This window comes from Staurois parvus, unplaced genomic scaffold, assembly GCF_062004578.1.
Source record: "Staurois parvus isolate SC_StPar_1 unplaced genomic scaffold, SC_StPar_1.0 ptg000772l, whole genome shotgun sequence".
In the NCBI taxonomy this organism is placed as follows: domain Eukaryota; kingdom Metazoa; phylum Chordata; class Amphibia; order Anura; family Ranidae; genus Staurois; species Staurois parvus.
In genome coordinates this window covers 654,335-680,364 of record NW_028318568.1, presented here as the reverse complement: position 1 = coordinate 680,364, position 26,030 = coordinate 654,335, and the positions used below count along the sequence as shown (strand labels likewise).

The following is a 26,030-nucleotide window of genomic DNA, read 5'->3' as shown; positions in this document are numbered from 1 at the left end:
CACAGCCATTCAGCCAATGAGGAGGGACAGGGGGAGGGACCAAGCCGAGGCTCCGTGTGTGAATAGACAAACAAAGCAACAAGTGCCCCCATAGCATGCTGCTTGCTGTGTGGGCCCCCAACAGACAGGAGGAGCCAGGAGAGCCTGCGGGTGGATCCAAGAGGAGGAGAATCCAGGCTGCTCTGTGCAAAACCACTGCACACAGTAGGTAAGTATAGACATTTTTTTATTTAAAAAAAAAAACCATGAACCTTTAGAATCGCTTTAAGTTACCAAATTCAAAGTTGTCATCTCTTAAAATAACATTTTTCAATAACTTGAAATGATGGCGATTCCAGCTGGTTATGGTACGTTCTCACCAGAACATGGTGTGGTGTATAATAATAGGTAGCCATTTCACAAAGTAAGCATCTCTACACACAAAAGTGTATGTTCTGCTGCCTTTTTTTGCAACGTGAGGCACTGTTGCGCATTATACAGCCATGTTCTAGACATGTGCTGGGGTGTGATTCAAAATGAATAGAGCCTTAATGCCTTTCCCCAAAAAGCCCTCTCCAATCTTGTTTTCGACCTTTTGACACCTGAAGCCTGAATACTGGCAAACTAGGTTTTTTTGAATCTTAGTTGCCAAGCAACGAAACCTGTGAGTGTTTCTGCCAACCTAACAATAAAATTAAAATCTTTGTGAAATCTCCCAGCAGAAAAAAACAAATACTCCAGCATCCATTTAAAAGTAAATATAACATTAAATAATCAGATAAATGTAAATATTTATATACACGGTATAAATGACATAGGAAAACATGAAATTAAATTGCTCGGGGTGGGGTTGGGGTGGGATTTAATCCGCACTATTATCATGGTTCCATTTAAATTCAGGAACTAAATTGCATATACGCAGTAAAAGCTTCCACAATATTGTGAATGAAACCTAAAACACACTGTAAATAACATTCAAAGTGTAATTTCAACTGTAATTTTGCTTACATACTTTAGCAATTTGGTCAAACTTTCCGAATAACTCATTAAGCATATAAACAAGTTCACCAGGAGAGCAATCACTGGCCAGTCGTGTAAATCCAACAATATCTGCATACAGGATACTAGGAAAAAACAAAGAATGAATCTTAAAGTTACGTAGATGATTGCATATAGTAAAAAGTAACTGTGTCATAATCATATAGACTTATACAATATGAACATCCAAATATATGTACTTTGGCTGCCTGTTTAAGGATTTTTAATGACATAGAGGGGATTGAGATGCTAGTTTGTGCATGGATGTTGATTAAAATATTTAGGGATTCATAGAAGGTGACTATAGTAGCTTAGCGGTATTAGGCACTTTTAGCACTGGCACTAATAGTACTAGCTCTATTTGAATTGAGATTCATCCAACACAAAATATATACTAGTTAAGAAGAAAGATAGTATAACAGAACAGGGAAATTTGTCTGAGTTTGATTCAAACTTTCCAAAATTGTGAAATTTAATCTGAACTCCATTGTCAATGGGGAGGGGGGTGAATCATGAAGTCTGGAAATTTCAAGGTTAACAGGCAAGGGATCTGTCAAAGTATCAGTGCCTTCTATAATCAGAAAAACTGACAGAATAATTTATTGCAGGACTGCATCAACCAAATGGTTTGCCATCTCCTTGGTAACAGGGTTCGGCATGTGGTGGACCGGGTTGATAAATTACTAGGAGGGGTTGGGCATGACCCAGCTGTATTGGACTATGTTAGAACCAATGACAGTATACATGGAAGATGGAGAATCTTTAAGAATCAATTTAAAGAATTAGGCTGCAAGTTGAAGGGAAGGACTACAAGGTTATATTCTCCGGTATATTGCTTATGCAATGCGCAACACAGGAAAGGTAGGGGGAGCTTAGAGAACTGAATGCATGGCTAAAGACCTGGTGTAAGAGAGAAGGATTTGGGTTTCTGGGGCACAGAGCTAACTTTTCATTGGGGTACAACATATATGCTAAAGCTTGTTTGCACCTAAATGGAAAGGGATCTGCTGTGCTTGGGGAAAATTTTATGGGAGGGCTGGAGAAAAACTAGAATTGAAATTTAATGGGGCAGACAAGTCAGTCAGGGGTCAGACACTAATGGAGGGTGGAATGGGGGAAGGTGGGAGTAGGGCTATGGCAAGTGATAAGGTGTTTCCCATATTACAAACAACATTTAGCAATAATAGTACTTTTTGTACTACTACTAAAAAAAAAATGTGAAAAACACAAATGCAACAATACATTTTTTGTGCTTGTTCTCCGAAGTCTGCCAAACCAAAGAGGAGAGTTGTAAGCATTGGTACATAAACTATTATTTAATTGGTATTGCTGTATGTTGGCTTTTTTCTTCACACAATTTGACCATCAATATTCCTGCTCCATGCTGTCTTTTGAAGAGACAGGGTAAAACGAAAAGGTGGCTGTGTCTGTCTGTATGTGAGAAGTGATCTCAAAGCGAGTGTGAAAGAGGCCCTTGTTGATGGAGAGTGTGATCCTACTGAAGCATTAAGGTTGGAACTGCCTATGGGTGTGCATACTTCAAAGTTAATAACTGGAGTTTGTTACAGGCTATCCCATGTTAATGAGAAGGAGGAGACTGAGTTGCCAGCACAAATAAAAAAGTAATGCAAGGGCTGGGATGGTGATAATTGGAAATTTTAACTACCCTGAAATTGACTACAATAATAGCACTGCTGGAACAGTAAAATGTATTAACCTATTACAAGAAAATCTTATGGTGCAGTTTATAGACGACCCAACAGAAATGATGCTCTGCTGGACTTACTAATCTCTAAACCTTACATAGCTTATTACTAATGTTCATATATAAGAACATCTGGGTAGCAGTAACCATAATATGATTTCATTTAATGTAAGCTGAAAACAACCCACACAGATTTGAAGGGAATGCTGTCCTTAAAGAACAGATACAGGAATGCTCCAAATCAACTGTATGTAAACACATATATATTCTCATGGGCAATAAGTTTAAAAGCCTAAAATAAAATCTATGTAGCTCATGTCCAAAGTTAAAATCACTATCAATAAAAAGAAAAGGTCAATTAAAAAATATAAAAATTAATTGACACCATCATCATTTTAAAGTTACAAAGAATATAACAGAATATGTAAAAAAAATAATAATAAATAAATCAAGGCCGCATAAACTCGAAACTAAACCCCCCAAAATGTGTCAACTATATTAAAATAAAAAGGTCAGGTCTGAGCATGTAGGTCCTTTACAAGATAATTCTGAGTTGATGACTAGGGTTAAGGAGAAGGCAAATGTATGAAATACCTTCTGCAGCTCTGTGTATTCAAAAGAATATGGGGTAACTCAAGTTCTTAATGGGGATAGTATTGACATAGTCCCATGATTCACAATTGCCAAGTTTCAGTTTTTAAGCTAGCAAAATACTTTCTTGTATTAAAAAAGGATTAGACTGCAGAGGGAGATACATAATTTACTCCTGTACAAATCACTAATATGACCTTGTCTAAAATATGAAATTCAGTTTTGGACACCTCTTCACATAGGAGATATCAGAAACCTGAAGAAAGTGTAGAGAAGGGTAACCAAATGAATAGGAATAGAGAAGCTCAGCTTTGAGGAAATATTAGCTGAACTAAATGTATTCTCTCTTTAGAAGAGACAATTAAGAGGTCCCTGTTTCTGGGCCCTACCACGTTCCCACCAAGTGATTACTTGAATAGTATCATTGTGCATGGGAGAGGTAAGTTAACATATTGCTGCATGCAGTTTTTACCATGCCATCATTGTGTTGGCAAAATTCATCACTGAATTTACACTTTAGTTAAAAAAAAAAATTTAAATTGCATTTTTCCCCTAATTTTGCCACAAAGTGTATTCTGAAAAACTGGCAAAACCTCTTGCCAAAATCCTTGAGGGATCTACTTTTGTAAATAGGGTCATTTTGGGGTAGTTTCTGGGGTCCTGATACTTCTGCTCCACTGTAAATGCAGTACGGTGCCTTGCCATGGTCCCATCAAGTAGTATGTGGTATTCTCATCTATAGGAGCAGTAGTATAATGCATTTTATAGCATCATTACCAACTTATATACTTAGGAAAGAGATATAAAACAAATAGAAACAACTTTTTAATTTCTTTTCTTTTTCTTTTTTTTGTTTAATTTCAAGTAGACCTAAAACAAAACCAATAACTACAAACACATTTATAGCCTTACATTTCACACTGTTTTCTGTTCAGAATGGTGCAATATTTTGGGGTCTTTCAACATATTTTCAAAGATAGAGACTTTTGTTGTCATGTCATAGTGTAAGAAAATGGGGTGGATTTACTAAAACTGGAGGGTGTAAAATCTGGTGCAGCTGTGTATGGTAGCCAATCAGCTTCTAACGTCAGCTTGTTCAATTAAGCTTTGGCAATAAAACCTGGAAGTTGATTGGTTTCTGTGCAGAGGTGCACCAGATATTGCACTCTCCAGTTTTAGTAAATCAACCCCAATGTGTTTTATAATATACCCACCACTATTTCTACATTCTATATTTCCCCCCTAACTTTTAACAAAGCAGGCACATTTGATACTGTCTGATATTTAAAAAAATGTATTATAAAGAAAAAAATCATTGTGCCTTCTCTTTTGCATTGTTATGTTGTTGAAATCAACAGAAAATCCCCTTTTCATAATTTTCACTACTATTTTCTCTCATTTCCCCCCAAAACTAAAGTCTATCATTTAAATTATGGCATTAAAAGAAAGTACCATCTGTCCCCAATAACCACTTGCCACCTGCCGTATACTAAATATACTGCCTTAAGGTGACTCCTCCTGCGCACCCCTGGGGAACTCTTTGTGATCGCTGTGTGCCTTAGACACAGTGGATCACAGACTGGGGTAAAGGGCCAATCACAGCGGCCCTTTACAATGTGATCAGCTCTGTCCAATCACAGCTGTCACAAAGTAAACAAACAAAAGGTCCTTTGCCAGTTACCGGCTCTACTTTCCTCACATAGACACTGTGTGTAAGGGAAGGAGAGCGATTTGTGCAGGATCAGTGAGTTTATTTATATACTGTGATTCTTACAGTGTCACACACCAGTGCAACCACATCAGAGCCCTAATTTGCCACACAAGTCAGCCACACCAGTGCAGCCACATCAGTGTCCTGATCAGCCACACCAGTGTATCCTCATCAGTGTGCTGATCAGCCTCGCCAGTGCCACCACACCAGTGCAGACACATCAGTGTGCTAATCAGCCATGCCAGTGCTGCCACACCAGTGCAGCCACATCAGTGTCCTGATAAGCCATTCCAGTGTAGCCACAGCAGTGTCCTTATCAGCCACATCAATGCAGCCACATCAGTGTCCTGATCAGTCATGCCAGGGCAATGCCAGGGCAGCCACACCAGTAAAGCCACATCAGTGTTCTGATCAGCCATACCAGTGCCGCCTCATCAGTGTCCTGATTAGCTACACTAGTGCATCCACACCAGTGTCCTGATCAGCCACGCCAGTGCATTCACACCAGTGTAGCCTCATCTTAGTCCTGATCAAGCACACCAGTGCAGCTGTGCCCTGATTCAGCCGCATCTACTCCACTGTCACTGTCACAGCAGTTTGGTGTCACCAAAGCCAGCCATGTCCAAAAAATTTTACACAAGCAAGAAGGCATTTCAAATCCTCAGCATGGCAGTAGGGAGCTCTCACTGTCTGAGTCCCAACTTCAGAGTGTAAACCCATGGAATGCCATACTCAAGAGGAGTAGTAGAATCTATTTTGGAGTGTAACTCTAGCTATTTCTATGCTGTGTGTTAGAAATAACTTATAGATACATTTTCATTTTCTTTTCACATTTTCCAAAAACTTTTGGCAAGAAAATTACATTTTCAAATGACTCAATATGCCCAATAGAAAATACCTTGGGGTGTTTGCTTTCCAAAATGTGGTCATTTTGTGGGTGTTTCCTCTGTCCTGGTGCTCCATGGCACCTATCACAAATGTGATAGGTAGTCAGGAAATTAGATCTGTAATTTATGCTCTTTGAAAGTCTAGAGGTGCTCCTTGGATTTTGGACCCCTCTATGCAGCTAGACTGTGAAAAAGTCTCACACATATGGTATCCCCTTACTCAGGAGGAGTAACAGAATGTGCTCTGGGGTGTAATTGCAAGTATGACTATGCTGTGTGTGAGAAATTAAATAAAAAAAAATAGAAATTCTATTTAATTCCTTCATTTTCCAAAGGATTGTCGGAAAAAAAAATTCAACTTTAAAAAATTCACAATGCCTCTTAATAAATACCTGGAGGTGTCTAATTTCCAAAAAGGGGACATTTTTTTTTTGGGGGGGGGTAATTTGTACTGCCCTGGCATTTTAGGACCTCAAGAAATGAGATGGCAGTCAGCACATCAATTTTCAAATATACTGTATGTACTGTAGTTTGTAGACTCTATACTTTTTACACAGACTAAATAATATACACTGATTTTGGGTTATTTTTACCAAAGAAATTTAGCAGATTAAATTTTGATCTTTTGAAGAAAGATTATTTATTTGCATCATTTTATAACAGCAATGTGTTTTTCAAATGTTTACTTTTTTTATTGGTTTTTATTTTTTTATGATTATTAAATACCACCACAAGAAAGCTTTATTTCTCTCCAAAAAATTTCATTTGGGTACAGTGTTGCATGACAGAGTAATTGTCATTCAAAGTGCAACTGCACTAAAATCTGAAAATTGGCCTGGGCAAGAAGGGGGTGAAAGTGTCCAGTATTGAGGTGGATAAAGAACATGAATATTGTCTAGCTTGCATACAAAACAAAACAGCAATTGTAAGACAATTTATCACATGTCCAAAACCTGAAAAAGCCCTGGGAAATAAAGTAGTTGTAAACTCTTACATATACCCAGTGAAGTGATTGGCCTCAGCTGATATACAGAGATGAAACAAATCATTTTTATATAAGTTGTACCTGTTTGTTTGCAGTCTTACCCTCTATAGAGTCCCATGCCACCTTCCTCACCCTCCTCCTAACCGCCGGTGACATCTCCCCGAAACCCTGGCCCCCCATCTCCCCCCTCACCCTCCCGGTACCCCCCTACTCACGCCAACCACCGCAACCATCTCAATCTCATATATGTCCCCCTCCTCCCCACATCCACCCCTCCCCTCTCGGATGCACTCCTGAACGTCCGTTCGGTTTGCAACAAGCTCACCGCTATTAATGACCTCTTTGTCTCCCACTCCCTTAACCTCCTAGCGGTCACCGAAACCTGGATCTAAGCCACTGACTCCACCTCCCCTCTCCTATGGAGGCTTCGTCTGGACCCATTCACCCAGAACGAGCGGGCGCAGAGGCGGAGGGGTCGGTATGCTCCTACCACCGCTGAGCACCTTCAAGGTCCTCCCTAACCCCCCCTCCCTATCCTTCTCCTCCTTCGAGGCCCACTGCATCCGGCTCTTCTCTCCCATGCCCCTAAGGATTGCGGTAATCTATCAGCCTCCTGGTTCCGCATCCCCCTTCCTAGACGACTTCGCCGCCTGGCTTCCCTTCTTCCTCTCCTCCGAGCTACCGACCATCATCCTAGGCGACTTCAATATTCCAATCAACGCCAACAGCCTGGCAACTTCCCAACTTCTCCTTCTAACCTTCTCCTTCGCGCTCACACAGCACACTCAGTCCTCCACCCACTCCAATGGAAACACCCTGGACCTCGTTTTCTCCCACCTCTGCACCCCCCACGACTTCACTAACACCCCCTTCCCCCTCTCTGACCACCACCTCCTCACACTCTCCATCTCCCCCTCCCTCAACTCCCCCCCCCCCCCGAAGCGTCTAACCATCACCCACAACCTCAGCAATCTGAATCCAACCCATCTCCACCCGGCAGCTGACCGCCTGTATGACAGTATCCTCCCTCTGTCATGCCCTGACCTGGCCATTACTGCATACAACGACTCACTGTCAGCTGCCCTTGACTCCCTGGCACCCCTAACCACACGTAGCATTAGACCCCGACCGCTTCAACCCTGGCAAAACGACCACACAAAATGCCTCAAACGACGCAGTCGCGCGCTGGAGCGCTTATGGTGCAAAACCAGATCCCCTCGCATGTTCTCCCTCTATAAAGCCGCCTACCTCACCTACACCACCTCCCTCCACGCCGCCAAGCAAGCCTATTTCATAACCCTTATCAACACCCTCTCCACCTGTCCTTGCCAGCTCTTCTCCACTTTCAAATCCCTGCTCTCCCCCCCACCTCCACCCAGCACCTCACTCACCGCCCACGAGATTGCCAATCACCTCCAAAACAAGATTGACGCAATCCGTAAGGACATTGTCAACTCACAATCCACCTCTCCACCCAGCCCCTCGCCCTCCTTCAACCCCTCAACCGTCCCCTCCCCTGACCTCATAGCCGCACTACCCCCCACTATACCTGATGCCCCGCACACCATCACCTCCCCAACACTCCGCTCCCCTGAGGAGATCTCTAAGGTCTTCACTGAAGCCCGCCTCACCACCTGCCCCCTGGACCCTATCCCCTCACAGCTCCTCCAGTCACCCCCCCCCTCCATCATTCGCTCCCTCACCCACATCTTCAATCTCTCCCTCTCCACCGGCACCTTCCCCTCCCTTCTAAAGCACGCACACATCACCCCCATACTCAAAAAACCCTCCCTTGACCCCACTAACCTTAACAACCTTAGACCCATCTCCCTGCTGCCTTTCACTTCCAAGCTCCTTGAGCGCCTGGCCTACAATCGCCTAAGCGCCCACCTCACTGATAACAACCTCCTTGACCCCCACAGTCTGGCTTCCGTCCCCTGCACTCCACCGAAACCGCCCTACTTAAAATCACCAATAACTTGCTAACCGCCAAAGCTAATGGCCACTATTCTATCCTCCTGCTCCTTGACCTCTCCGCGGCCTTTGACACTGTTGACCACCCTCTCCTCCTTGCCAAACTGCACTCCCTTGGCATCAGGGACGCTGCTCTCTCCTGGTTCTCCTCTTACCTTTCCCAATGCTCCTTCAGCATCACCTACAACACTGCCACCTTCCCCTCCCTCCCACTCTCTGTCGGGGTCCCCCAAGGCTCTGTCCTCGGGCCCCTCCTCTTCTCCATCTATACCTCCTCCCTTGGCAAACGTATTCACTCCCACGGCTTCAATTACCTCGACTATGCCAACGACACCCAAATCTACCTCTCCACCCCTCACCCCCTCACTCTCTGCCCGCATCACCCACCTCCTAAACGACATATCAGACTGGATGTCGCACAATTTCCTCAAACTTAACCTATCCAAAACCGAGCTCCTGGTCTTCCCCCCCACACGCCCCCCCCATCCTACTACTACTAACAACGCCAGCATCTCTTCCACCCCACACGCCAAAGTCCTGGGTGTCACCCTGGACTCCCACCTCTCGTTCCTACCCCACATCCAACTGCTATCTAGATCTTGCAGGCTCCACCTCCGCAACATCTCCAAGATACGCACATTCCTCACCCCAGACACCACCAAACAACTCGTACACTCCCTCATCATCTCACGCCTGGACTATTGCAATTCCCTTCTCACCGGCCTACCCAAACGAACGCTATCCCCACTCCAGTCAATCCTAAACTCAGCGGCTAGGCTCATTCACCTCACCAATCGCTCCACATCTGCCTCCCCCCTCTGCCAATCCCTTCATTGGCTCCCGATTGCCCAACGCATCAAATTCAAACTGCTAACTCTGACCTACAAAGCCATTCACAACGCCGCCCCAAACTACATAACTGACCTGATACCCAAACACTACTCTACCCGTGCCCTCCGCTCCTCACAGGACCTCCTACTCTCTAGCTCCCTGGTCTCCTCCTCCCACGCCCGACTGCAGGACTTTTCTAGGACTTCCCCCATCCTCTGGAACTCCCTACCCCAATCCATCAGATTGTCACCTACCCTCCTCACCTTTAGGCACACCCTGAAAACCTTCCTCTTCAGGGAAGCCTACCCTGACCTCACCTATTACCTGACCTCACCTAACAACTAACCTCCTCCACTCCTCCCACCACAGCCATTTTCTCCTGTACCACCTTCCCCTCCCTTCTAGATTGTAAGCTCAAAAGAGCAGGGTCCTCGAACCCTCGTGTATTGTATTGTTACTGTCTTGTCTCATGTTCTGTCCCCCTTGCTACTGTACAGCGCTGAGCAAACCCTTTGGCGCTATATAAATACTGTATAATAATAATAATAATAATATAGAGCTGTTCAAAGTCCAAAACGTGTACAGGTTGTCCGAGCTTTCAGAAAGCAGTGGGTAGGTAGCTGAATTTATACTCTGCAGAGCGCAGTGAGGGAATGAGTAGCTGACTAGAGGGAAGGGACACACTCCCTTTGCACAGGAACAGAGCTGAGGCTGTCAATCACAGGCTGTGTGTTGGAGCGTAGAAGTAAATATTGAAGAACTGGCAACTCATCCTTCCACGTGATTAACTTTATTTCAGCGAGTGAAGTGTACAGATAAAAATCCACAATACAAGCAGCCAGCAACTTGTAAAGCTCTTAATGGAATTCTTTATTGGTTACATAAATACAGGATCCATAAAGCTCCTCAGCCAGTGCACCGGTCTCATGTGGTGAATAGAGCAGTTGAGCTTGGGTAAGATTTGTTTTCATGTAAAGATAAAAATGGCTTAAACGTTTCAGCAATAAGCATTAATCATAGGCTTAAAATCTTATGGATATGATTAACCCCTTAGCGCCAACGTCACACAAATATGTGGCCTCACAGAACTGTTATTTTTTCTTTGGGGCCGCAAATTTGCATACCTGTCTTTCTGCTGGGAGCACACCGCACAGCGCGCTCCCAGCACAAAGACTGGGGTGTCACTGTGAGCCCCAGGTCCCTTTCTAAGGATCGGGACCCAGGACTCCTGATACCGGGTCACATGATCGCTGTGATAGCCTCTGATTGGCTATCACAGTGATCAGGCACTGTATAGCCCACCCCCTTTGTTTTTTTTTTTCTCTATGAATGGAGGAGAGAGATACATTGTATCTCTGTAACTCCTTGCATACAGAAAAAAAATGTTAAAATAAATAAATGTTTAAAAATAAAGAAAAAATACCTAGATCAAAGTTTGATCTAGTTCAGTGCCAGAGTTAGTGTTTGGGTCAAGGTCAGGATTTTTATTTTAATTGGTGTCAGTGTGTTTTAGGTAAAAAAAAAAAAAAAAAAAATACAAAATGCGCACTATTGTTTCTGGGCTGTACTGCGGGTACAAACAACAAATAACATACACATATATGGTATTGCTGCAATCGTCAAGAGCTGGAAAATTAATTTTGGGTTGTTCATTGGGTTGTTCTTTGGTGGTACGTTAGGGTAGTAACAAGAAACAGACAGCTAAATTTAAAAAAATATATTTTTTTTACTATTTTGGGCTGGTTTTCCTTAGATAATAAAAAAATAAAATCAGGAGATATCCATTACCATTTACCACCAAATGAAAGCCCAATTTGTCCGAAAAAAAACAAGGTATAATTTACCTGGGGATGCACAAAGTAGTTCTGATTATATGTATGGTTTTATTAACACAGGTCAACATTGCAAAATTTTGCTTAAGCATTAAGATTTGTTTTACCCTTAGGTGTGGAGGGGTTAAAACTTATTGCCAAAACACGTAAGCCATTTTTATCTATACACTTCATTCGCTAAAATAAAGCTAATCATACAGAAAGATGATTTGCCAGTTCTTCAATCTTTACTTCTAAGCTGTACTTGTGTTGGGAGGACACTTGGAGCAAGTAGCACCATCAGTCCACCTCCATGGGTAATATATCTGGGCATAGCATCTCTCTCCTTATGTCTTCTGGAGCTCCCTCTCCTGTCACTTTTTTACCTTTTGGTGTCAGGAAAACTTGTCAGAAGTGACTCATGCAGATAGCAGAGGAACAGGGCAACATACAGAAATTACATTTGGACACTAGTCTCTAGGCTGAAAAAGTTCACACTATAGGGGGATCTGCTTTGGTCATATTTCCTATCAGAGGTGTACATCCACTGTAAGGGGTTTTATATAGGTTTAGGGTGCTGGGATCAAAGTGGATAAGGAGTCTTCTTTGGAAGATAATCTGTTATTTTAGGAATGTACATCTAAGATGAGGAACATTTGGCTAACACTTTGTATTTCAATTGTAAAATACTGAGATGAGGTAGGACTCACCTGTATATGTTAGAGAAAATGCTTTCATACTTGCAGCCCTCGTGTGTGTGTGTGTATATATATATATATATATATATATATATATATATATTTATATATACACACACACATATATATGCCTGTATATATATATATATATATATATATATACACAGGCACAATTTTAGTTTTTTTTCAGGTATTTACCAAAACATATTCAAGATATAGTTATATAATTGATATCAGCTGAAAGTGCACACACTCAGGTTTAATTTGAGGGTATGTACTGTACATCCAAATTTGAGGAAGGGTTTAGGAATTACAGCTCTTAAGAGTAGTTATCCCACTTTTTCAAGGGACCAAAAGTAATTGCACAAATGAATATAATCATAAACTAGAAAAGCTACAATTTCTGGGGAAATTTTGTGAAGTGTTCTTGCCTCCACCAGTAGTCTACAACTGGAGGGGCGGAGTAACTAGGTGGAGTGGCTTGAGTAACTGTTGTGTGTTTGGAGTGGCTGGAGTAACTGTGAAAAGGTTGGACTGGGCAGAGTAACTTTATGGAGTGGGCAGAGTAACTGTGTGGAGTGTTTGGAGTAAAGATAGTAAACATTACACTAACAAATTGATTGATCGAATTTAAAAAGTGCACATGGCAAGCTTGATAGAGTGAGAAATGCATTTCATCTTTTAGTTATTTATATAGCACATTTAATTGCAATGTTGTTGCCCAAAGTGCTTCACAGTTACATTAAAACATACATTGATAAAAACATTAGCAGCATTATCACCTCAAATACTCTCTACTGTAGAAAACTTATTTCCAAACCTTTAACCAGAAGCCGGCCAAACTGTCACGAATTCAAAATTAGATTTCAAGTAGGGCAGAGAAGAGAGGTTAAAAACAAACTACTCCAAATTGTTCACTTCACTGGCGTCTTCAAATGGTCGTAGTTTTAAAAACTATAAATCCTACAGTGAAGAGCTTTATATTGTGAGAATCACAAGACCCAGACCTACATTTTGATGCATACATATTTCTCTGAAATATTAAAAATGAAGGCACAGTCGCAGTTTAGAAATTGCCCTTCAAATTTGAGGTGGCTAGAGTGGAGTTTCAATAAATGTCAATGGGCGGCGTGAGATACAAACAAATGGTCATATTGTGAAAACTATCAGGACTATGGCTTAGCCGTGGACATTTTTAGTGGCAGCAGGGATAGCTGAACATTTTTATATACGATTTGTGTAGGTGGGCTTGAAAATGAGGGAGTGATGGCAGTTTAGAAATCATGTCCTGATTTTTCAGCTCACACTCTAGCTTTTGTCAGCTCCCACTCTAGTTTTGAACATTCCGCCATTCATTCCTATGGGACGAATTTCACCACAAAAACGCAGATATTTCCTGAACCATTTGGCGAAACGTTCCACAAAGTAATTGCACACCAATCGGGAACAATTCGCACGTTTCGGTATATTACTGTTTATGTAGTGTAAAAACTGTGGGAGGAGTTAGGGTGGTAAATTTGGCTATAATAATAAGAATATTTATGTGAGATAACAGTAAGTGGTGCCATGCAAGAACACTTAATAAAATGTTCATTTTTAATATTTTGTTGAGAATCCTTTACTGGCAATGACTGCCTGAAGTCTGGAACCCACGGACATTACCAAATACTGGGTTTCCTCCTTTCTGATGCTTTGCCAGGCTCTAACTGCGGCTGTCTTCAGTTGCTCTTTATTTGTGGGTCTTTCTGCCTTTAGTTTTGCCTTCAGCAAGTGAAATGCATGCTCAATTGGGTTGAGATCAGGCGATTGACTCGGCCATTGCAGAATATTCCACTTCTTTTCCTTCAAAAGCTCCTGGGTTGCTTTTGCAGTGTGTTTTGGATCATTGTCCATCTGTACTGTGAAGCGCTGTCCAATCAACTTTGCTGCATTTGGCTGAATCTGGGCTAACAGTATACCTCTAAATACTGCAGAATTCATCCGGCTGCTTCTGTCTTCTGTCACATCATCAATAAACACCAATGACCCAATGCCACTGGAAGTCATGCATGCCCATGCCATCACAGTGCCTCCACCATGTTTATTTTCTTCTGGTATAGATTCATCTTAGTTTCATCCGTCCAAAGAATGCTTTTCCAGAACTGGTCTGGATTTTTTAGATTTTTTTTGCCAAAGTCTAATCTGGCGTTTCTATTCTTCAGGCTTATGAATGATTTGCACCTTGTGGTGAACCCTCTGTATTTGCTCTAGTGAAGTCTCCTTGATTGTAGACTTTGACAATGATACGCCCACGTCCTGGAGAGTGTCCTTCACTTGTCTGGATGTTGTGAATGGGTTTTTCATTACCATAGAGAGGATCTTGCGATCATCCACCACTGTTGTCTTCTGTGGACGTACAAGACTTTTTATGTTGCTGAGCTCACCAGTGCATTATTCTTTCCTGGGAATGTACCAAACTGTTGATTTGGCCACTCCTAATGTTGCTTCTATTTCTCTGATGGATTTGTGTCATTTTTGAAGCCTTACAATGGCCTGTTTCACTTGCATGGACAGCTCCTTTGAATGCATGATGTAGGATCACAGCAATAGATTCGAAATGTAAATACCACACTTAGAATCAACTTCAGACCTTTTACCTGCTTAATTGATGAATAAATAACGAAAAAGTAGCCCACACCTGGCCATGAAACAGCTTTTGATTTAACTGTCCAATTACTTTTGGTCCCTTAAAAAAGGGGGGGGTGGCTAATCTTAAGAGCTGTAATTCCTAAACCCTTCCTCCAATTTGGATGTACATACCCTCAAATTAAACCTGCGTGTGTGCACATTCAGCCCATATCCATTATATAACTATAGTTTGAATATGTTTTGGTAAATACCTGAAAAAACTAAAATTGTGCCTGAGTCCAAATATATATGGACCTAACTGAATATATATATATATATATATATATATATATATATATATATATACCCTATCCTTTATGTTTTTTATACAAGTGAAAGAGAATGTGAATGATTTCCACCTTTTCTGATTTAACCAGGGGTGTTGGCACATGGCTAACAATAGAGGCACTCAAAACACCACTGTCCTTGACCATATAGAATGTGGCATATGCTAATTAGAGTTTAAAGAGTACAGAATAGTACAGTTTGGAGCAGGGGTCTCCAAACTATGGCCCACAGACCACACCTAACTTTTATGTTTTTATGTGGCTTGCAGCTGATGTTCAAAGACTGAGGATTCAGACCAGTTGGCAGTGGGAACACTGATGTAAAATTCTAAATTTCTATAACTTATTCAGGGCCTCAGGTAATAGCTCTTCCATTTTTTTTAGGGTTTAGAATGACAGCATCTATTTGAATTCACATGCTTATGACTAGGCTAGCTAAGGTGTCCATGCAAATACTTCTCCCCATCCTAGCCTATGAGTCCTCATACAGTTTAGGAAATCTTGTTGAAAAAAGATTCTATAAATTAAAGTATATGAAATATCCTGGGAACATTAAAAACAAATACTATAAGACACATGTTCCTATAACATTATTTATGATTTATAAAAGGTCCTGGTAAGATCAACTTTAGCTTTAGGTGTACTAGGTTAGGATTTGTAACTTGGATACCTACTAATTGTGACATTTAATATGTTGGTCCTCCAGACGGACCACCATAACATTCTAGTGCTTGTAAAAGGTCTGAATCAGAATTATCATTTGTGATCCAGGACAAGTCATTGTTCAAATTCAAGGTCCCCATTAGCACTCTAATGTAAGTTTGCCATTTTGGCAGACTATTTCTTTTGCTCTCGTCTTTGAAACTGGGTACACAAGAAGTTGTTCTCATTCAATCCAGCAGGGTGAATGAAAAAAAGAACTGAGAGATAGCCGTACTAACACAGATGATGTTAATGTAGCGATCTTCCGTGCTGTGCCTTTGTTTTCTGACAGGGGGCCCCCACTCTGCAGAACACACTGATCATCACTCGCAGCCATTGGCTGCCAGTGCTGATTGGATGCTGGTTTTCCAGCAAGCCTGTTCAACAGCCCACTTGTAGCCAGCTTTAGGCTAGGTTCACACCTATGCGTTTTCAGCAGCTTTTTTCAGAAACGCACAGCAGTCCATTTAACATGATTTACTATGGGACAGGTTCACATCTTCACCTTTTTACCTGGTGTGTTTTTCGGTAAGGGTCAGGGACTTTTTTAATCGCAAAACATTGCATTTTTGGTTCTATAGACTTCAATAGAGACGCGTCAGAAAAGCATGTAGTGCGTTTTTGATGCGTTTTGTGTTTTAATCCGCCTAGCAACAAGAAGAAACGCAAAATGCATTAAAAATGCGGCAAAAACACATAAAAACTGCATGTGCAAAAACGCAAAATGCACTGCAGAAACAGATCAAACTCAAACTTCATAGGTGTGAACCTAGCCTTAGAGTATGAGCACTTTTCCAATTTTTTTAAAACGATGTACAAAAGTGATACACCATTCTGTCTTTACACTGAATAGTGTATTGTGTTTTTGTTGGAGATGACTGTTGTTTTACATACTGTAAATGTCTTTTTGTACTAAGTCATAAAATCACACTAAAGTTGTTTTTAACTCTAATTTCTCCACCCTATCATCATCTTTTGTAATAAAATTCCTACCTTAGTACATTTTCTCCCCTGTTGCTGTGCCATTGGTACAATGCAAGGCATAACCACAATGAAAACTGAACAGACGGAGTACATGAAAGCCCCCCAAAAATCTTACATTTTTATAATACCGTATGTACTTCAAATTTAAAACCAGCATACTCTTACTTTTGCAGGACAAATGAGAATAAAGATTAAAAGGGAAGATATACCTCACATTGCTGTGTCTTTTGACATAGAGGTTATGAAAGTTATTTGTGTTTTCCAGCTGTCCAGCCCTAGGTCCCTGCAGTCTTTGAATGATTTCTGCCTTCATTTCCATGGCAATGTGAGCTGGTAGCAAGGAAAGTAAAAGTCGTTCCTAAAAGAAAAAATATTATCTTTAATTTGCAGATTTTGTATGGCAAAAATATCCCAATTTTATAAGATACTATATAAAACTAAAATGTTGTCCTTTATGCTTTTCCATATTTTTGCTCCAGACTCCACTAGAGTTATTAAAATGTTACCTCTGTGTTATTTGTATACATCCTGACTTTCTCGAGGGTGCATGTAACTAACATTGCATGTGAGCTAATGCTTATGATAAAAGTACAAATGTTGCATCAAAGGAGAAACTCATACAAAAAATCCCCCTATATAAATATAACATTTTCTGCACTTTATCTGAGGTGATTGTAGCCGTACTTTATCTAAAATACCAGCTTCATGTCAGCTGAATCTTTTCTGATCACTGTAGAAATCAGCTAGGAATATGTGTGCTTCAGACACTGCAAATTACATACCAGCAGTAGGAGAATACGAGTCCATATGCCCTGCAGTGTAAGAGATGAGTAGCTATGTGGATATGGTTGACCAGGTTCTGTTTTTAAATACTACTGGATTTTGTAGGTGTAGTGTTTTTGGTTTTGATATTTCGAGTGGATTCATTATTTATATATCAAAACTATTCAATATTTTTGGACACAACAGAATAAATAATGCAACATTTGGTGGTCCCAAATTTTTCAAACCTAAGAATTAGACTGTGGAACTCAACTGACTGTGACATTTACAAATTCAATTTAAATAACAAATTTACTTGAATCAGAATGATCAAACGAATTAGAAAATTAAATTATTGTCCCCATGGGCCCGAACTACTATGGCATCATGTGTTGTCATTCGAATGAAATAAATGTATTCGTCAATTTCATTATAACTTTCTTTCGGATCCATTGACATTCGTTACTATGTGCAGTTGGAGGTCCGTATACACCTGAATCTCCAAAAATCAAAGTAGTGCACATATCTACAAAGTGCCTAGCAGGCAGCTCAGGGGTGTGACAAACTAACATGGTTTTTACCATGACTGGGTCCATCTTTACTTCCTTAGTAGAGCCGAAAAAACTTTGCAATTGCATAAAGCTGTTTGGTAGTGATTTCAAAACTGAGGTTCATGTTCAGTTTATAATCTTTAGTCTCAAACAGAAATATCATTGGTATAAAGGAATCTTCTAACTTCTACTGTTAGCTGCTGATAATACAGTGTTATCTATAATTATGTATTTACACTTCCTGTCTCTGGAAGGGGTTTTGAAAACTCAGGGGGAACGGAAGGAAGACCTGAACCACATGGTCTTAAACACACAGCAGTAGCAGCACCTGTGTTTTCACCAAGATCAAAAGCAAAGCCCATCATTTGGAGGCTCTTCCTATGACTGCAGACCTTGTCTTCAGGTGTCTGACACAAAGATGCCGCATTATCCTGAGGGGCCCTGCAACTTGACTTTGCGACAACATTCATCTGGAGGTACCTCTATTAACCCTTTCACTTCTTTCACTTCCACCTCATTGGAACCTGACAGCGGAGAGAGGGGGAGGTTTACTCACACTATCAGTGGCTTCAGCCACCTGTCACCAAGAAAATCATCACATAGGGGACTTTCTGTCTCCTATGTGGTTAAAAGAAAGTTAAGTAAGAATTTTCTTTTTTTTTTTAATTGTAAAAAATTAAAGTTACACCCAAACACATAAAATCCCCTCCCCCAATTTTTTTTGAGCTCCCCCCACCCCCACATACATACATACATACGTACAAATGTATATGCAAGCATCCAGGGCACCTATGCATAAAAACAATGATTGAGATACACGTTTTTATGCGATAAGCCTGCTTTTGAGTAAAAAAACTAACTGTGAAAGCTGCTCTCCTTAAAGTGAAAGATAAAAATTATTGCACTCACTTTTGTTTGGGCTGAACCTCAACACTAATGTACACAGCCTTTCAAGTAAAGCACCGCCATGCCACCTCGGGATCAGCGTGCATTCTACCAACAGGAAGATTTGTGCCGGATGAGACGTCAACCGAGCTTGGGCACAAACAAAAGTGAGTACAATACTTTGTTACCTTGCTTACCTTTATAATAAAATACAACACTATAGCATTTTTTTGGCTTGATGTTGTGTTGTCTCTCAATCGATGATTGAAGATCTATGTCATTGTGGAAGATCTGCAGATGAGCAAAACCGCTTTGGACGGATATTCATTATCTTAAAGCTCTAGTTGACCTTTAGTAAAATAGAGGTCACTGGATAGTTGGTGTGTGCGCACTTCTTACAGAGATGGGGATTTGTGGTAGCACGATTGCAAGATTTGTTATCAAGGCACAGAAGATCAAAATACACATTGTGGTGAACACATTGCATGTGATGTAGAGGTTTTGATTGTGTTAGTGCCTCACATATCCTTTTTTTTTTTAAATTTTCACATGTTGCATATCGCCGCGCATGTTGGAGTGAGAGTAATATTTCTAGCACCAGACCTCCTCCGTAATGCCGAACTGATGACCTATAGGGGGCTTTTAAAGTGTTAACCGTACATCACAGGATGTACGGGCAAGCACATACAGTTTCAAGAAAAAGTATGTGAACCCCTTGGGATTATGTGGAGTTTTTCATGAATTGGGCATAAAATGTGCTCTGAACGTCATCTAAGTCACAACCAAAAAAGAACACAGTCTGCTGAACATAATACTACACAAACATTAGATGTTGCCATGGTTTAATTGCAAATAACATGTAAACATTCACAGTGCAGGGAGGAAAAAGTATGTGAGGCCCTAGCTTAATGACTTCTCCCAGAGCTAATTGGAGCCAGGAGTGAGCCAACCTTGACTCCAATCAGTGTGATGATATTGGATGTGTTGCTGACAGCTGTCCTGCCCTTAAAAAACACACACCTGTTTTGGGTTTACTGGTTTCAAGAAGCACTGTCTGATGTGAACCATGCCTCGCAGAAAAGAGCTCTCAGAAGACCTACGATCAAGAATTGTTGACTTGCATGAAGCTGGAAAGGGTTATAAAAGTATCTCCAAAAGCCTTGATGTTTATGTGTCCACGGTAAGACAGACTGTCTACAAATGGAGAAAGTTTAGCACTGTTGCTACTCTCCCTAGGCGTGGTCGTCCTGTAAAAATGACTGCAAGAGCACAGCGCAGAATGCTGCATAAGGTAAAGAAGAATCCCAGAGTGTCAGCTAAAGACCTACAGAAATCTCTGGCACATGCTAACATTTTTGTTGACACATCTACAATAAGGAAAACATTAAACAAGAATGGAGTACATGGGAGGACACCACGGAGGAAGCCATTGCTGTCCAAAAAGAATATTGCAGCACGTTTGAAGTTTGCAAAAGAGCACCTGGATGTTCCACAGCACTACTGGCAAAATATACTGTGGACAGATGAAACCAAGATTGAGTTGTTTGGGAAGAACACACAACACTATGTGTGGAGAAAAAAAGGCACAGCACACCAACATCAAAACCTCATCCCCACTGTAAAACATGGCGGAGGGAGCATCATGGTTTGGGGCTGCTTTGCTGCCTCAGGGCCTGGACGGATTGTTGTCATTGATGGGAAAATGAATTCCAGAGTTTATCAAGACATTTTGCAGGAAAACGTACGACCATCTGTCCTCCAACTGAAGCTCTACAGGGGATGGGTGATGCAACAGGACAATGACCCAAAGCATACAAGTAATTCAACAAAACAATGGCTGCAACAGCACAGAATATGCCTTCTGGAGTGGCCCAGTCAGAGTCCTGACCTCAACCCGATTGAAATGCTGTGGCATGACCTTAAGAGAGCGATTCACACCAGACATCCTAAGAATATTGCTACACTGAAACAGTTTTGTGAAGAGGAGTGGTCCAAAATTACTCCAGATCGTTGTGCAGGTCTGATCTGCAACTACAGGAAACGTTTGGTTGAGGTTATTGCTGCCAAAGGAGGGTCAACCAGTTATTAAGTCCAAAGGTTCACATACTTTTTCCTCCCTGCACTGTGAATATTTACATGTTATGTGCAATTAAACCAAGGCAACATCTAATGTTTGTGTAGTATTATGTTCAGCAGACTGTGTTTTTCTATTGTTGTGACTTAGATAACGTTCAGAGCACATTTTATGCCCAATTCATGCAAAACTCCACGTAATCCCAAGGGGTTCACATACTTTTTCTTGCAACTGTATATGCTCACCACTGCTAAACTAGATGCCACTGGACACCGATGACTGGCTGCGCTATCTGGCTTTCATTTCAGCCTGAAGTACAGACCTGGAACAGGGAATAAGGATGCAGATGCTCTACTTAGAAGACCCCATGGCCACCATTACACTGGACCAAACTGGCTGCAGGTATGCCCTGAGGAGGTACAGGCCATGAGTCAAGGAGCTGAGTACACAGTCAAAGGGGTGACATATGCTGCAGTGGTGGGAGCCCGGAGTGCCTTCATCACATCATATTATTGCAATGTATCTATTTATTATTATTTATTACAGGTACCTATATAGCACTGTCAATTTATGCAGTGCTTTACATATACTGTATATTGTACATTCACATCAGTCCTTAACCCTCAAGGGGCATACAATCTATAGTCTGTAACTTACATTCAGACATACACATACTAGGGTCAATTTAGACAGGAGCCAATCAACCTACCAGCATGTCTTTGGAGTGTGGGAGGAAACCAGGGTACCTGAAGGAAACCCATGCAGGCACTGGGAGAACATGCAAACTCTAGGCAGGTGGTGCCGTGGTTGGGATTCGAACCAATGCCCCTAGTACTGTTAGGCGGAAGTGCTAACCATTTATCCACTGCTACCTGCAGTTGAAAGGTGAAGAGTTACCACAGCTCACACCAAAGATATGCAAGAGACTCAGAATCAAGATCCACTCTGTCAGCTTATGAGCAGAGCCCTCATAAAGGAGCAACCCGATTTCTTGTGAGTTGAAGATCCTCTTGATGGTAAGACTGTCCATTGAGAGTGGGATAGATTGGAACTGAGGGAAGGGGTGGTGTCAGGGATCGCCGCGGCGCTGGTCCCGGCGCAGGCGCAGTATGCCAACTCGCACGGGGATGCGGGCGCTAGGTCCTGGCCGGCCGCGGCGACAGAGCTCGCACATTCGCACTAGGGTCCGCGGGTGCACGCCTGGCACCAATGACAGCGCAGGGCGCGGTATTTAAATCCCCCCTGTGCTGTCACTGGTTGCCGTATGGTCTTATCTGAATCCTGTTCCTGTTACCTGTGTACTTACGTTTGTTGCTGACCCGGATTACGCTGACCTTGCTGATTTCTCCTGTCCTGACCCTTGGCTTGCCTGACCTCACTCCTGGATGCCCCCTTATGGATCTGAACTCTTGTTGCTGACCTGGCGTGTGACCCGACCATTCTCTGCCCGCTGCTTTGTACCGCACTGACCCCACGGCTACCGACTCAGCTTGTCTGACCTTGCACCTGCTCATCCCTCCATCCATCCATCCGTCCATCCTGTCGGGATCTCCCGGCCTCCTCACATCAGGCTCTCACCCTGCAGGAAACTCTGGCGCGCTCCTCTACCACTGGTGGGTATACCCGGGGGCCGCGACCTGGTCTCGGTTCGCACCAAGTCCATCCCCACCATCAGGGGCCCTGGTGAACAAGTGAACTGGGACTTAGACTCCGCGCTCTGGGGAAGCCTGACCAGTGGGCTGCTAGAGGTATCTCCAGGCGGTTCCTTACAGTACCATACGGCCCTGACAGAGTCTGGAGGAGGACCCTACCCATTGGAGGACATATGCCGGCACCTGGCAGCCCTGACCCAGGCCGTCTCGGCCTTGCAAAACAAATACACTCATCTGGAAAACCGCTTCCACACACTGACCGTATCTGACACCACCTCCCAGGCCCCAGTCTCTCCTGCCCCGTCTGGGGAATCTCCTGGGCCAGCCACGGGAGCTTCTGCCGCACTACCTATGGACGAACCCCGTGTTCCCCTACCGGAATGCTTCCGCGGAGACCGTGCACGTTTTAGGGCCTTCCGGAGCTCCTGTCTCCTCTATTTCAATTTGCAGCCACGCACATTCACTACAGGGTCGGTTAAAGTGGGGTTCATAATTTCGTTACTCCAGGATGAACCCCAGGATTGGGCCCATCGATTGATGGAGAACCACGTACCGCACCTAGGAACGGTAAAAGACTTTTTCGAAGCGATGGCCATACTCTATGACGATCCGCAGCGGGCAGCTTCTGCCGAATCGGCCCTATACTCCCTTAGACAGGGCCTCCGGGCAGCGGAAGAATACGCTTCTGAATTTAGACGATGGATGGGAGATACTCGGTGGAGCGATGCCGCCCTACGCCACCAATTCCGCATTGGGCTCTCTGAAGCTCTAAAGGATGAGCTGGCCATGGGGGGGCTTGCCTGTTTTCTTGGAAGACCTCATTTCTTTGGCGATCCAAATAGACCACAGATTGCGGGAGCGCAGGTTTGAGAGGTCCAGCCAGGGTCAGGGAATTACATGGGCCCTGGTCCGGGGGGCAGCCCAACCTACATCAGTGGGAAACCGGACTCCAGATCCTGTGGACACCCATGATCCCATGCAGCTGGGTCTGGCTCGGCCTACGCTATCTCCCAAGGAACGCCAGCGAAGACGGTCCAAAAACCTCTGCCTATACTGTGGAGAAGCCGGTCACATGGTACGTTCCTGTCCACTGAAAGCGAGTAAGTCTACCTCTACCTTTTCTTCTTTATCTGTTGGGAATATTAGACAGTCCAGTTACTTAGCTGTACCCCTCTCCTTCCAGCTTCCAGGAAGTATCATGGAGGTGACAGCCATAATTGACTCTGGGGCATGCAGTTGCTTCTTGGATTAAGACTTCGCACATCAGCAGGAGATCCCCTTACAGCTCAGAGAACAGGGCCTTAATGTATTTCTGGCCGATGGTTCCCGAATTAAGTCGGGGTTAGTCGATCAAGAGACCTCTCTTATTCCTACCACAATAGCACGCCAACATCAGGAACTCCTTCATTTAGACGTCATCGCGTCACCCCTTTTCCCAGTCATTTTGGGGCTCCCTTGGATGCGGGTCCACAATCCCCAAATTGACTGGGAGACCGGGTCTGTTCAGTTTCGCTCCCCATATTTTCAGGAACACTGTCACGCATCAGGCCCCACAACTCCCCAAGTTCTTCTGTGCTCAGAAGGAGACTCCAACCTAAGACAGGTCATTCCAGCGGCCTACCACGGCTCTTTAGATGTCTTCAGCAAACGGGGGGCAGACTCCCTGCCTCCTCACCGCCCGTATGATTGCCCCAATGACCTTTTACCCGGTTCCGAGATTCCATTTGGCCGAATTTTTCCTTTGTCAGAGTTTGAATTGGGGGTTCTCAAGGATTACATTGATGAGAACCTCCAAAAAGGGTTCATCCGCCCCTCCACTTCACCAGCGGGGGCTGGAATTTTCTTTGTAGAAAAGAAAGATAAATCCCTGAGACCCTGCATTGACTATCGCGAACTAAATAAGGTCACAATTAAGAATCGCTATCCATTGCCCCTGGTCCCAGGACTCTTCCAGAGCCTGAAATCCGCAGTTATTTTTACAAAATTAGATCTGAGAGGTGCATACAATCTGGTTCGTATAAGGGAGGGGGACGAGTGGAAAACAGCATTCCGCACTCGATTTGGCCATTTCGAGTACCTGGTCATGCCATTTGGACTCTGCAATGCCCCAGCCATGTTCCAACACTTCGTTAACGACATAGTCTGGGACTACCTTGACGTTTTTGTAATTGTCTATCTAGACGACATACTAATATTTTCGCCCTCACTTGAGGCTCATAGGGATCATGTGACGAAGGTATTGGAATGGTTACACCTACACGGGCTGTACACCAAAGCTGACAAGTGCAGCTTCGAACAGCACAGTATTGCATTTTTGGGACTAATCATTTCCACCACGGGGGTTGCGATGGACCCTCAAAAGGTCTCGGCAATTCTGGATTGGCCGGTTCCCACAGATAAGAAGGGCGTCCAACGCTTTGTTGGATTCGCTAACTTCTATAGGAAGTTTATCAAGAACTTCTCTGGTCTGGTCTCCCCCATAACTCAATTAACCAAACAAGGGATCCGTTTCAAATGCATGCCTGAGGCCCAGGCAGCCTTTGAGTCTCTAAAAAAATTATTTACCACTGCTCCCATTCTCGGTCATCCGGGCGCCTCTCTGCCTTATGTTCTGGAGGTGGACGCATCAGAGAACGCAGTAGGGTCCATCCTGTCCCAGAGGAAAGGCACCAAGGAACTTCTGCACCCTGTGGCATTCTTCTCAAGGAAACTTTCACCGGCCGAAAGGAATTATGACATTGGTGATTGAGAATTATTGGCTATTAAAACCGCATTGGAAGAATGGAGATATCTGCTGGAAGGAACCATGCATCCGATCCTGATTTTCACAGACCATAAGAATTTGGAGTATTTGAGAACGGCGAAATGCTTACGACTGCGTCAGGTGAGGTGGGCGCTCTTCTTCTCTCGATTCTCCTTCCACATAACGTACAGACCTGGTTCCAAGAACACGAAGCCCGATGCTCTCTCACGCATGTTTGAGGATCCTAAGGAAGAGCCAAAACCCGATACTATCCTATCTTCAGGGAACTTCCTCGCCCTCCAAACGGAACTTCATTCTAGACTGCAGGACGCATCTATGGATATGCCAACCCCACCTGGGGTGTCCCTCTAGAGCAAGGGAGGACTCGTATGGATGGAGGGGTTAATCGTGGTGCCGGAAGAGGTCCGAACATTGGTCCTGGGACATTGCCACGATCATCCAATGGCAGGGTACTTTGGGCTGGCGAAGACTCTTGAGCTGCTCAAGCTCACG

The 26,030-nt window shown here is 43.1% G+C and overlaps 1 protein-coding gene across 1 annotated transcript in view; it reads right to left on the bottom strand.

Moving 5' to 3' along the window:
• Positions 1-26,030, bottom strand: part of ADCY2 (adenylate cyclase 2) — a 685,338-nt gene that overhangs the window by 478,642 nt on the left and 180,666 nt on the right. The window contains exons 5-6 of the mRNA XM_089654517.1: positions 17,060-17,208; positions 992-1,103 (exon numbers count right to left, since the gene is read on the bottom strand). Of these exons, the coding sequence (XP_089510643.1) occupies positions 992-1,103; positions 17,060-17,208 (261 nt within the window). The remainder of the gene's footprint in view (positions 1-991; positions 1,104-17,059; positions 17,209-26,030) is intronic.